Consider the following 14010-nt stretch of genomic DNA (forward strand, 5'->3'; position numbering starts at 1 on the left):
GTATTTTTGGTTTGTGGTACTCAGATGCAGTGCAGTTCCACTTTAAGGTGTTTACTTTAAGGAAGGTACCATCAGTGTGCTGATAGTGCTGAATTTGGTAGAAAATGCGTACTTTAAGTTTGTGTTAATTTTCTTATTGAAAAGCAAGCCGTGTCATTTCATTTTATTTACTAATCTTGCGGGTTTATATCACTGAATATGATATCTGATTTGAATCACAATATATTTGCTTTATCGGTTTAAATTAGAAAGCATAAAAAATGGTAGAATTTACTGAGATTTATTACTGTGATGCTGCTTTCTAGTATTTAGCATGAACTTTCACACCAAAATGTCTGCTGAACCACATTACATATGTAGCTGTCTGGTGGTCTAAGCTTGTGGCAGACAGAATGTTTTTTTTCCAGCACTTTATATCTGTTATTCCTTATTTCTATGGCGCCAATGTATAAAAGTATAGTGTAAAGTAAAATATCCTTTGCCTTTGAGCTCAAAGGGCCTCTACTGTACTTTATCTTTAACCAGCATTAGCAAAAGACCAACTTGTCTTCAACAAGTATATAATAATGACTTTAGCAAACAGTGATTATTGACACAGGAGCTGCTACTTGGCATTCACAAGTATTCCAAGACCTTAATGAGTCATGAAATATTGGGATAACCTGGCAGACAGGTCAATAAAGAGCAGTATAGGGTGGGGTGAGATGGATGATAAAATATAAATAGAATGGAATAAGGAAAGCGCTGTGGAGAGGAGAACAGAGGAGGAGGAGGAGGAGGAAGGAATAAAGTTAGATCATAATAGGAAGAGTAACTAATTAGGGTGGCAGGAGGAAGAAATGGAAATGAAGAGGTGAATAAACTGATGTATGAGTAACAGGATAGGAGTTGGAGGAGAAGCTATAACAACAAGAAGGTGACGGATAGCTCACTGTTAGAACCATTCTGAAAAGTAAGGACAAGTGACCTTTGTAAAGACGACACTGTGCAACCATGGAGCCCCTTCTGGCGGTGAAAGTTGGATGTTTGGTGGCTCTTCTGTTCCTGACGTTGATTTGTGGGATGGCTCCTGCCTTTATCAACTGGTTCCTAAAAAAAGGTGTCACAGGTACAAAGCTATCAACTGCGTTTATTTTATAGATAGGTGCTGGAAATCTTTTCCATTGTCCCCAGCGCGGGTTTTTTCATAGTTTACTCTAGCATCTGAGATCACTTTTTCCAACACAGAAAAGAAAAAAATATTGCGTCAATGAACTTAAGTATAGCACACTTATGTGGACATAACTTGTTATGAAAACATTTAACCAAAAATGAAAATCGTATTTTTTTATGGCATTGATTTAAAGTTTTTCTTCCCTAGGCAGTTGTGGCTACATACTGTATAAAATGAACAACGTAAAAACCTGAAACACATTTATTTCTATAACAAAAAGTGTGTCCATTTCTTGAATGTTAGCAAAATAGAAGACAGATAATGTGTGATTTTATGAAAAGGGAATATATGAAGTATTCACTGTGTGTTCTGCTATATAGATGTCTTTTTTTGCTATCAAGTGCTAGACGGTTAAAAAATATGGGACAAATACATGTAAGAACTGTGCAGATGTGGGTTTGTAATTAAAAAAGCATGCATGTACAGTACATAGTACATAAACTAAGAAATCAATCTATTAATGTTTTCACCGAAGATTCACACTTTCCCAGTGCAAATGTGTGAAAATAAATTGATAAATAGACCGTAAATTGAAGATAGAGTGCTTGACATGACTTGTCACTAAACTGATTACAAATGTGGATTAGTGACGTCCTACAAAGTAAAATAGTTTTCCTTTTCCAACTATTCCCTGTTACTGAGTACAACCCAGGCTATACCAAATTGATCATCCTAATAGTTGAATATAATCCTAATGAAATGCAAACGTGATGAACACGTAGGGGTATATTTGTAAAGCAGTGAATGTGACTTTTACCAAACATTCACTGCAGGTGAATGTGCCTTGTGCATATGTTTTAACTGACAGTGATATATTGACCAGAGAATGTTTGGTAAAAGTCTTGTTAACTGCTTTAAAAATATAACACTTAAAGTATATAACATAACTTTTAAAAAACATTTTGGATAGTGTAGGGAATGGTTAAGTCCCTGTCAGTTTTTTTGATATTTGTTTCCATCTGAGAAACTTACCTTTACATCCTATGTAATAGGCACAACAGGAAGACTAAATTACAACATTCCATATCATTTGTCAGTATGTTAGAACGTGTCACTATGGCAAAACACATAATACAAGGTTAGTTTCTGAAGTAGGGAATCTTTGGGTGGTCATTAGGGATGAGGTTTGAGTTCAGGGAGAATCAGGGGTCACCGTGAACTCCAGTTGTTTGCAATTCAGTCAACAGGAAAACTAAGTGGCCTGTTTGCCCGACCATTGCAGCAAACTACAGGCTGGGCAGGAAGTGATTTAATAGTGGCAGTATTACTGCCACCCCCAAATGAATGAGTTTCCTGCTCAGAACTTGTGGTTGCTAAGAAGCTGGTGGCTGCCAGGGTCCCAGTGACCAATAAAACATCCCTATTCTCTGTTGGCCAGGGAGGGGGGTAGGGATTCCTTTGAAGGTTTGCTATCAGTTTGTGATGCGACAATCATCAGGAGACTATCATCATGAGGCGTTTACAGTCTTTGGATATTGTGGGACAAGATTTTTGGACATCAAAGGACATTATTATACGGACATATCAGGACATTATTTTTTCATATCCTGGGGACTTTATATATGGTGTTATGTATTTATTTACTATTTAACTTTTATGTGATTGAGTAACCAGGGTAATATGCACCCCTTGCTCATGCACATATTTGTATGGTGGGGCAGATATCTCTGTATCCCTTATTTTAATATTAATTTTATTATTTTTATATTAATTCATTTAAATGACTTTGACTTCTCCGTCACATCCAACAACGCCACCATCAAACCCGTCCCGCAGGCCAGAGTACTTGGTGTCATTCTGGACTCCAACCTATCCTTCCAGCCCCAAGTCCAATCTTTAACAAGCTTGTGCAAACTCCACCTCCGCAACATCACCAAAATACGCACGCTCCTAACCCCAGAAACCACTATACAGCTCATCCAGTCCCTCATCATATCACGACTTGACTACTGCAACTCCCTCCTCACTGGCCTGCCTCTCCGCTGGATATCCTGCTTCAGTCGATCCTGAATACGGCTGCCAGACTCATTCACCTTTCCAACCGCTCGGTTTCCGCCACTCCCCTCTGCCAATCCCTCCACTGGCTTACGATTGCGCAACGGATCAAATTCAAAATCCTAACACTGACGTACAAAGCTGTCCACCATACTGCCCCGTACTACATCACTGACCTAATATCCAAGTACCGCCCAGCACAAGACCTCCTTCTCTCTAGTTCCCTGGTCTCCTCCTCCCATGCCCGCCTCCAGGACTTCTCCAGGGTGTCACCCATCCTCTGGAACTCCCTGCTCCAACCCATCAGATTATCACCTACTCTCCTCTCCTTTAGGCGCACCCTGAAAACCCATCTCTTCAGGGAAGCCTACCCCACCCCCTGCTAACTTGCCTACCTCCTCCACTCTTCCTACCACTCCATCCCCCACAGCTATCTCCTCCTGTGCCACCATCCCCTCCCTCCTAGATTGCAAGCTCGAAAGAGCAGGGCCCTCGATCCCCTCATGTTTTGCATTGTATTGTATTGTTATTGTTCTGTCACATGTTCTGTCCCCCTTTGTAATGTACAGCGCTGAGCGAACCATTGGTGCTTTATAAATACAGTATAATAACAATAATAATAATAAAAATGGGGACTTCGGGATTCCAAAAAACTACTCCCCACAGGAACATGATTAGAACACCTGTAAGTTTTTGTTGCTGTCTGTATTTCCCCGTTAGCGAGTTTCTCCCATTCTTTTTGTCCAGTTTACTTTTATCACGAAGAGTGAAAGTGAAAGAAAATCCCAAATTTTGGGTTGTTACCAGAAGAGGAATAGGGGGAAAACTTCCAATGGGAACACTAATTCAGGTGATCCTAGTGACAACCAAGGATTTTCTCACTTTTCAAAGATTTCCTCTTACTTGCCTGTTTTGGCTATGGGACAGTAAGTGAAATCTCCCCAATGGGAAACAGATGGCAAAAAAAACAAACAAAACAACCGGGATTATAACCATCCCATACAGAGTTTTATCTTTAGTCCTACTTTAACTTCTTGTCTAGGACAAGAAGTGAAGGGAAATTTTCCCAGTGGTACACACTTTAAAGAATAATTTGGCTGGTGTTTAACCTTTCTCTGTCTGGGCTATACACTCATATATACATTTCCTGCAATATTAGGCTGATGTACGAAGAAGCAGATGTGTACCTAGAACAATTAGAAAAATGCAGAGTAGCCTGTGCAGATATGAGAGAGTGTCTGTTTATACATCTTTTAGGGGCAAATCTCTATTAAAGTTGAAGAAGCAAAGATTACCAAAAAAAAAGATACACATATTTTCCTACCTAAATCTTAGGTGTCCAAATCTTTGGTGACACAAGTATGTCTTCCAGATCTGTGCAGTAATCCAGTTTAAGGCCCAGTTCACACTAGTGCGGGCTGTGTGGCTCGCATTTGTGCGGGCACGGCAGCTGATTCATTTGAATGGGCTGCTGTGCCCATGTTTCAGGCACCTTTTCTAAAATGCATCCCTACAGAAACGTCATGGTCTTTTGGCCATGCGGCTTCCATGCGGTTCCCACACCCACAATCGTGTTGTGGGATGAAATGCATGGGGGTGTCATGGCACACGTGTTCATCTCGCAAGAGAAACGTGATGTGGCTGCGGGTGCGGAAACAGTGTGAACCAGGGGTGAAACTTTCCCTCTATGCAGGAATATCCTTTAACCGCTTTCCAACCGCCCTATAGCAGAAGCACTTCTACAGGACGGCAGTGATGCGCAAAATCATGTGTTTTTCTGGGTAGGGGGTGCACGCGCTCCCTACCCACGCCGTTATTGGCTCCTTGGCATGTCAATCACCGGGTCCCGGCCATTGATTCTCGGCCTGGAACTCGGTGGTCTTCAGCAGAGCTGACAGGGGAGAAGTTCTGTATGTAAACAACACAGATCTCTCTCCTGGCAGCAGGAGCAGGCTGCTTTGTATTGCTCTGCACAGCAGAGCAATACAAAGCAGATTGTCTTCCTAGTAAATCACACACAGCACACTATGTAAAACACATACAACACACAGTTAACCATTTGATCGCCCCAGATGTTAACCCCTTCCTGCCCATTGTCATTAGTACAGTGTCAGTGCTTTTTATTAGCACTGATCACTGTATTAGTGTCACTGGGGATATCAGTGACAGTTAGTCAGTTCCCCCCAGTGTCAGAATGCCTGCCACAGTCCCGTAATAATAAGTCGCTGATTGCCGCCATTACTAGTAAAAAAAAAAAATTGAAATTCCAGTATATATACCTCATTTGTAAAAGCTATAACGTTTACGTAAACCAATTAATTTACACGTATTGGGATTTTCTTTTAGCAAAGACATGTAGCAGAATACATTTTGGCCTAAATTTATGAAGACTTTTTTTTTTTTTTTACTGGATATGTTTTATAGCAAAAATATGTTTATAGTGCAAAAAATGTTAAACGCACAGGTGACCAAATACCACCAAAAGAAAGCTCTATTTGTGGGAAAAAAGGACATAATGTGATGTAATTGTCAGTTAACACAGCACCATATCGCAAAAAATGGCCTGGTCAGGAAGGGGGGTAAATCCTCTGGAGGGCAAGTGGTTAATAAAGACCACAGTGAGGTGCTCTGATCATTCCTACCAGTAAAAAAAAAAAAGTCCAGAAAATAAATCCGTGAACAGGTGACATCCAGTGCTTATGAATATGTGAAAAGTATTCCTTTATATGCACTCACCAGAAGCGCATATAAAATGCGCATGAACAGCTGGTTTCTTCTCCAGGTAAGTCAGGCAGCACACCCATCAGTCATAGAACCATGAAGGCCAGGATGGTCTCAGATAGGGATGATGACACCAAGCAGCATGCAAACCGCGATGAGAAATCCTGAGGAGTTAGCTCACAAAAGAGCGAGAGAAAATTGGCTAATAGTGTAATACTTTATTAAAGGTACAGAGTATCCATGTAGAGAGTACAAACAAGGAAGGAGCCTGTGGAATGACGTCACGCCGCCGGGGCTACATGAAGGACCGGCGGCCATCTTAGTGAGTTGTTTTATACGGTTTGTTTGTGGTGAGTGCATTTAAAGGAATACTTTTCACGGATTCACCAGCACTGGATGTCACCTGTTCATGGATTTATTTTCTGGACTTTTTTATAACTATTGTTTATCGCAATTGTGTCATTTGACATATGCTCACTATCAGTCACTATTCATTTTATATCACCCAACTAATACATTAATAAAGACCAGTCACTGCTGCTCTCTCTCCTTGTGCAGGGAGACTGGTCTTGTATTTGTTCCCCTCCTATAATTCACTGCAGGAACTCTGTAGTGGGCGGACCTGCTTTGTCCCTTCGATAGCTTTGCTTGCTGCACAGGCTATGGGAGCACAGTGATGATGTCACCACTACTTTTAAAACATAATATCTGAGTGTATAGGGGGATTTGGCACATATAAAGTCGATTTGATATGTTTGTGACTACTGAGGAGTATATTTAAATGACAGTTTTTGTGCACCAAATTCAGCTGTAAACCATATACCACCATGTACTGTCTATGAGTGCTTAAATACGACTTTAGCATACTGCCGATACAAAATATTCAAATATATTAATAATAAAATGTCATGTTATCACTGTGATTATGAGACCACTTTATATGATTACTTGCTTATTTTCAAAGGACTGCTTTCTTTTCAGGCACCTATGAGCTTATACTTTGCTTGATCAGCTCATTTGCCGCTGGCATCTTCCTGGGCGCGTGTTTACTTCACGTAGTGGCAGACTTCCTCTCAGATGCTGCCCAGGAACTTGCATATGTAAGTCTTAATGTTCTTTACAACATATTAGCAGAAATTAAAACAATACTTGCATTTAAGACAGTCCAAGGTCTTTATTATACCTATTAATTTGTAAAGAGGAATGCCTTTTCACAATGTGTCATTCAGTATTTCTATTTACCTGTATTTACTGTGTAGATGAGATAACTAAGAAAGAAATAAGAGAAGTGAGCTGTGCATAGCAACATTTTGTAAATCTACTTGATTCAAATAAAAACAGGTCAGTGGTGATTAGCGCTATTTATATTCAAATACTATAAACAATTCCAATAAATGGAAAGACTGGGAGGTTTTGGCCTGTGAAGAAAACAAAACCAGCTGGCTTCTTTAAAGCCAGCCATAGATGGTTCAAATCTCAGCTGGTTCAGCAGACACTGGCAGAGCTTCCAGCCATCTATGTGCTGGCAATAACCACTGTGTTCTCCCAGCAGGGACAGCTCCATTCCGCATCTTCTCACTGTTGGAACACAATAGCTCAATGGGAGGGATGCTGGCCATACATGTATCGCTTTTCAAACGAGAATATTTGGACAACAATTCTTTATACATTCAATGAATTGACAAATGTAATCTCACTTGCTTTTAACATTCAAATTTAAAATGTAATTTCTGAACAAAAATCACATATTGTCCAAAAATGCTATCGATCGAGAAACGTTTTCTATTCCGATTTTTTTGAATGTTCCCATCAAGGTGGTTTAAAACGAATGTTGATTTGACCCCACTATTGATTAGATCTGGGGTTTCCAAACTTTCTAAACATAGGGCCAGTTTACTGTCCATCAGACTTTCAGGGGGCCGGACTGTGGCCATTGGGAGCAGAAATTGTCCGGCATCAGTGGGAATAAACGACACATCTTTGGTATTAGTGGGAGGAATAGTGCCCCTTTATTGGTGTAAGTAGGAGGAATAGTGCTCAATTGTTGGTGTAAGCGGGAGGAATAGTGCCCAGTTGTGTCAGGGGGAGGAATAGTTCCCCATCATTGGTGTCCGTTTGAGGAGTAATGTCCTATTGCTGGTGTCATTGGGGGGAAATAGTGCCCCATCGTTAGTGTCGGTGGCAGGAATAGTGCCCCATCAATGGTGTCAGTGGGAGGAATAGTGCCCCATCGTTGGTGTCAGTTTACAGAATAGTGCCCCACTGTTGGTGTAATTGGGGGTGTAATAGTGCCCCATTGTTGGTGGCAGGAATAGTGCCCCATCTTTGGTGTCGGTGGTAGGAATAGGGTCCTATTGTTGGTGTCAGTGGGGGAAAATAGTGCCCCATCAATGGTGTCAGTGGGAGGAATAGTGCCCCATCAATGGTATCAGTGGGAGGAATAGTGCCCTATCATTAGTGTCAGTGGGAGGAATAGTGCCCCATCTTTGGTGTCAATGGGAGAAATAGTGCTTCATTGTTGACATCAGTAGCAGTAATTAGGCCCCATTGTTGGTTGGAGGAAGGAATAGTGTCTTGTATCAATGGGAGGAAAAGTGAATAGAGGGCCGGATAAAGGCAAGCAAAGGGCCACATCTGGCCTCCGAGCCATAGTTTGGAGACCACTGGATTTAATAATTGAACGAAAATCTATACGTGTATGGCCAGCATTAGGGATGGTTTTCTGTGGACTAAAAAAGTGCCCCACACAAAGGGGGAGAAGGTGTAGGTGAGCGTTATTTCAAATATCATAGTTTTTTGTAACACACCTTTTAACATACACTGCTCAAAAAAATTAAAGGAACACTTTTTAATCAGAGTATAGCATCAAGTCAATTAAACTCCTGGGATATTGATCTGGTCAGTTAAGTAGCAGAGGGGGTTGTTAATTAGTTTCTGCTGCTTTGGTGTTAATGAAATTAACAACAGGTGCACTAGATGGGCAACAATGAGATGACTCCCAAAACAGGAATGGTTTTACAGGTGGAGGCCACTGCCATTTTTTTCTGTACTCACCTTTTCTGACTCTTTTTCACTAGTTTTGTATTTGGCTAGGGTCAGTATCACTACTGGTAGCATGAGGAGATACCTGGACCCTACAGAAGTTGCAGAGGCAGTCCTACTCCTCCAGGACGGCACATCAATACATGCCATTGCCAGAAGGTTTGCTGTGTCTCGCAACACAGTCTCAAGAGCATGGAGGAGATTCCAGGAGACAGGCAGTTACTCCAGGAGAGCTGGACAGGGCCTTGAAGGTCCTTAACCCATCAGCAGGACTGGTATCTGCTCCTTTGTGCAAGGAGGAACAGGATGAGCTCTGCCAGAGCCCTACAAAATGATCTCCAGCAGGCCACTGGTGTGAATATCTTTGACCAAACAATTAGAAACAGACTTCATGAGGGTGGGCTGAGGGCCCAATGTCCTCTAGTGGGCCCTGTGCTCACGATCCGGCACCATAGAGCTCGATTGGCATTTGCCATTGAACACCAGAATTGTCAGGTCCGCCACTGACGCCCTGTGCTTTTCACAGATGAGAGCAGGTTCACCCTGAGTACATGTGACAGACGTGAAAGGGTCTGGAGAAGCCGTGGAGAATGTTATGCTTCCTGTAACATCATTCAGCATGACCACTTTGGTGGTGGGTCAGTGATGGTCTGGGGAGGCATATCCATGGAGGGACGCACAGACCTCTACAGGCTAGACAATGGCACCCTGACTGCCATTAGGTTCAGGATGAAATCCTTGGACCCATTGTCAGACCCTACGCTGGTGCAGTGGCCCCTGGGTTTCTCCTGGTGCATGACAATGCCCAGCCTCATTTGGCGAGAGTATGCAGGCAGTTCCTGGAGGATGAAGGAATTACTACCATTGAATGGCCCCCGCGCTTTCCTGACCTAAATCCAATAGAACACCTCTGGGATATCATGTTTTGGTCCATCCGACACCACCAGGTTGCACCTCAGACTGTCCAGGAGCTCATTGATGCCCTGGTCCAGATCTGGGAAGAAATACCCCAAGACACCATCCTTCGTCTCATTAGGAGCATGCCCCGACATTGTCAGGCATGCATACAAGCATGCGGGGGCCATAAAAATTACTGAGTACCATTTGAGTTGCTGCAATGAAATTTCAGCAAAATGGACTAGCCTGCTGCATCATTTTTTCACTTTGATTTTTGGGGTGTCTTTGAATTCAGTCCTCTGTAGGTTGATAATTTTCATTTCCATCAAATGATGGGGCATCCTAATGTTCTTAACACATTACCCAGCTCATATTAGTATAGATATCCAGCATTATATTTTTCCCCATTGAGATCTGATGTGTTTTCAAGTGTTCCTTTCATTTCTTTGAGCAGTGTATATACAGCATGCTAACAAAAGGTGATCATAAAGAAATCTTATGAGCTGAACAATATGACTGCCACTCTGTGAAAAAGAGATGGACTCACCTAAATATACATCTAAAATACTAAATTAAATTACAAGACAATATCACAAAAAGCTTCAATAAATGAAAAGCACTCAGATAAATGGAGGAGGTAGACCTTTCATTCATCTACTTGTCCCCTATTCATAGATTGCTTTTCATTTATGGAAGCTATAGTACAGCTTCTATAAATGGAGGAGGGTGGCAGAGAGGGAGGGCATACTTGGCATTCTTGATGAGCGCCAGTCACATGTCCAGTGATGGTATTAATTATGGCTGTGGGGTATGGGAAGGAGGGATAGGACTGAAGACTCCCACTAAAACAGCTGGCACCAGCACAAGGGACACTTTACATTAAATGAAAACAATGTCCCTTGTTCTGATTTTTCAAAGGATTTTTATAAAACTAAACATAGTCAGTGTGTGTGTGTGTGTGTGTGTCCGTGTCTGTGAGTGTGTCTGTCTGTCTGTGTGTATGTGTCCATGTGTCTGTCTGTCTGTGTGTATGTGTCCGTGTGTCCCATCCAGCCTGTCTGACTATGCCCTGCTCTTTGGCCCCACTCCTTCAGTCACAGAATGCTTTACATTCCTTTCAATGTGAATCGAGGAGAGGTAGATGAATGGCCAGATCCCCTTCTCCACTCCAAAAAGGTTTTGCATTCTTTGAACAGAGTGCAAAGAATTCTGTGAGTGGAGGAGCATATTTTCAGTTTGTATCATCCTCCTCTTAATTCAGCATATTTGTCTTTCTAGCAATATATTGTTTGATTAACATTTTTCTTATATGTTGCATACATAAATACTGTAAATAATCAAACTAAAATGTATTATTTCTTTTTTTTTTTACACAGATTAAATACCCTATGGGGGAGCTGATCCTGTCATTGGGCTTCTTTTTTGTCCTTCTCATAGAACGCATTGTACTGCAAATATCTCAGCGTTCTCAATGCAGTACTCAGGGTGGCACCCAAATGTCTTCTATTTCACCAAATCCTGATGATAACTACCAAGAAAAAATTGACCCTCCAAGTGAGATATCGATGCCACCTGAAATTCCGCATAACCATGTCCATAACCCATTATATTCCAGTTCCTCCTTTCGCTCCCTTATTCTCTTTTGCTCCCTGTCCATCCATTCTGTCTTTGAGGGTTTAGCAATTGGTCTTCAGTCCAACTATTCCAGTGCTCTTCAGATTGCAATAGCTGTACTTATTCACAAGGGTATCATTGTCTTCAGTCTTTCTCTAAAGTTAATCCAGAGCATGACTACACCAGCTTGGTTAATCACTTACATAGTAATTTTCTCTCTTATGTCTCCTATTGGGATTACTATTGGCATTATTGTTACACTAAAAAAGAGCGGCATAGTGACTCTGGTGCAGACTATATTAGCGGGTATTGCCTCTGGCACATTTGTATATGTCACTTTCCTGGAAATTCTCCCACAAGAACTCAATTCAGGAGAGAGACCTATTTTAAAAGTATTCTTTATTATTATTGGGTTTACAGTAATGGCAGTTATAGCTATCTGGGCTTGAGTATCCCTTGTTTTTTTGCCACTGAGAACATTTCATTATCAACCTGCTTTCTGAAAGACCAGTGTAAGTCACTTACACTTATATTTTGGAAATAATACTAAAGAGTGGATTATTTCTAAAAAAAATATAGATCAATTGTGGGCTGTCAGCTGAGAATGAGGATGTTTATGGACTTGAAAATCCAGCACTTTGCACATGTCATTAAAAAGCACTTCTAGATGAATAACCATTATTAAGTTGGCTCCAGTTACATTTTAGAAGAAGAGATATTGTAGGATTCTTCTCACCAAGAGGTCCAGTGTGTTTCTTCAATTTTCTGTCAGTACATCTATATCGAACACTAAATGTACGAGGTACGGTACTGATACTTTGGCGCTCAGATTTGGTAACGAATATGTGAATCAACAAGGAATCTTCAGAAAGAAGATGAAGGCATGCTTAGAAAATGTTACATGAGGTTTTCCATTTTCTTGTCATGAGTTAGAATACTCCTCATTCTGAGAATACCAGTGCCTGTTAATATCTGAAACTGGGATGTCTTACAAATAAAATGGCAAATGAAGTGGTAGAATGGGAGCAAAATGAGATTCCCTTCTGTGGTATAATGGAATCATAGGCGGCATGAATCTCACAAACATGCAAATAATACACATCAACTTGGAATAAAATAGGCTGCATCTCTGTTTATTGGTTTTCATTACATACGAAATACCATATCCTTTTCACAATAACTGTAATGAAATTAATCAAATTTAAACATATCAGCTCAGCCACACTCAAGCTGTCATCACATTAAATTAAACAACTTACTTGTCCCCTTTTGTAATTCAAGCAAAAGGTAACCACCACATAAACAGGCTGCGACGAGGGAAATATGGGTGTGGAGTTCCTCCGGTGGTCCCTCTTTAAAGACTGGCAAAGACCCCCATTTGGCAGCCTTCTTGTATAGGGGGTACCCAGAATTTGGAATATTCTGGGGGGCCAGGTAAGCTTAAATTAACCCATCCCTAATTACCCCCAGATATTCTAGAAATGTCTTAATCTCCTGACCTTAGCTGACCTGTCGTATAGCCTCCCACTGAAATCAATCAAAGAGGGGATAGAAACCTCTACCACCATGATCCCATGTGGGAAAGGAGTATAGGCTACCCCCTTTTACCTCACCTGGGTAAAAGGACCCTGGCTAGAGCAACACAAGAGGCATAACTACTAAGAGCCAGCTGGTGACACAGGATTCATCATGCATTAGAACTTGTAGAAACAAAAAGTGTTTAGCAACCAGTCAATTCCAGCTATCACACCTAGAGCTTAATTCTGATTGATTGCTCTGGACAACATGTACACTTGTCCTTTGTATGCCTAATGCCCAATGCATACTGTTTTCTGGTACAAAAAGAGACCCATTTCATTACGTTTTTTTATGCATCCTTGTTTGTGACAAGCTGTAAACATTAATTTCTAAAGTACCTTTGTACTGGTATTTTGTAGGTTTACTTATGTTACATTGGAAAGAGAAATGTACTATGTATGCTCTATGTATGCATTGCCCAGTACTTAAAAAATACTGGGCCTTTCTCTTGCCTTTTGCATTAAATATTCTTACACAATTACAATAAAAATATTTCTGCTTTTTATTTTTTATTTAATTAGTAAACCCAAAACATTACATAGCTACCCCCTATCTGATAACAGAAAATTACAGTATATTAATATGGTACCCTGGATCCTTCACTGCTGTGGACATCTTTTGCAACATAGACAGATGTAACCATGCCTTATCTGACTTGCAGATGCCAGAGGGGCTGTCAGAAGAGCACAGATTTAAGAACAAAACAGTCATAGCTGGATCACTTTGACTTTGTATACCATACCGATGCCTGGAACTATTCTTTACACCCACCATACATAAATAGAGGTTATCAAACAATATTCTGCAATATTTTTGTTGTATTGTATGATAACTGCCCTGTCTATAGGCGGTGAATGGTCAATGGTGGGTGCACTGTGAAAAGTCAATGTCAGTGTTTCTAGTGATCAAACATGTTTTAATAATAGATACAACATACCACTATCAATCAC

At 41.0% G+C, this 14010-nt stretch overlaps 1 protein-coding gene across 1 annotated transcript; it reads left to right on the plus strand.

Annotated features, from left to right (window-relative positions):
- The first annotated feature begins 771 nt into the window (after window positions 1-771).
- Window positions 772-13550, plus strand: SLC39A2 (solute carrier family 39 member 2). Its single transcript, XM_089686934.1, has 3 exons — window positions 772-1108; window positions 6911-7029; window positions 11245-13550. The coding sequence occupies exons 1-3, from the start codon at window positions 994-996 to the stop codon at window positions 11929-11931; spliced, it is 921 nt and encodes a 306-aa protein (XP_089543060.1). The 5' UTR covers window positions 772-993; the 3' UTR covers window positions 11932-13550.
- Window positions 13551-14010: the final 460 nt, after the last annotated feature.

The sequence above is a fragment of the Staurois parvus genome, unplaced genomic scaffold (genome assembly GCF_062004578.1).
Source record: "Staurois parvus isolate SC_StPar_1 unplaced genomic scaffold, SC_StPar_1.0 ptg000415l, whole genome shotgun sequence".
Classification (NCBI taxonomy): domain Eukaryota; kingdom Metazoa; phylum Chordata; class Amphibia; order Anura; family Ranidae; genus Staurois; species Staurois parvus.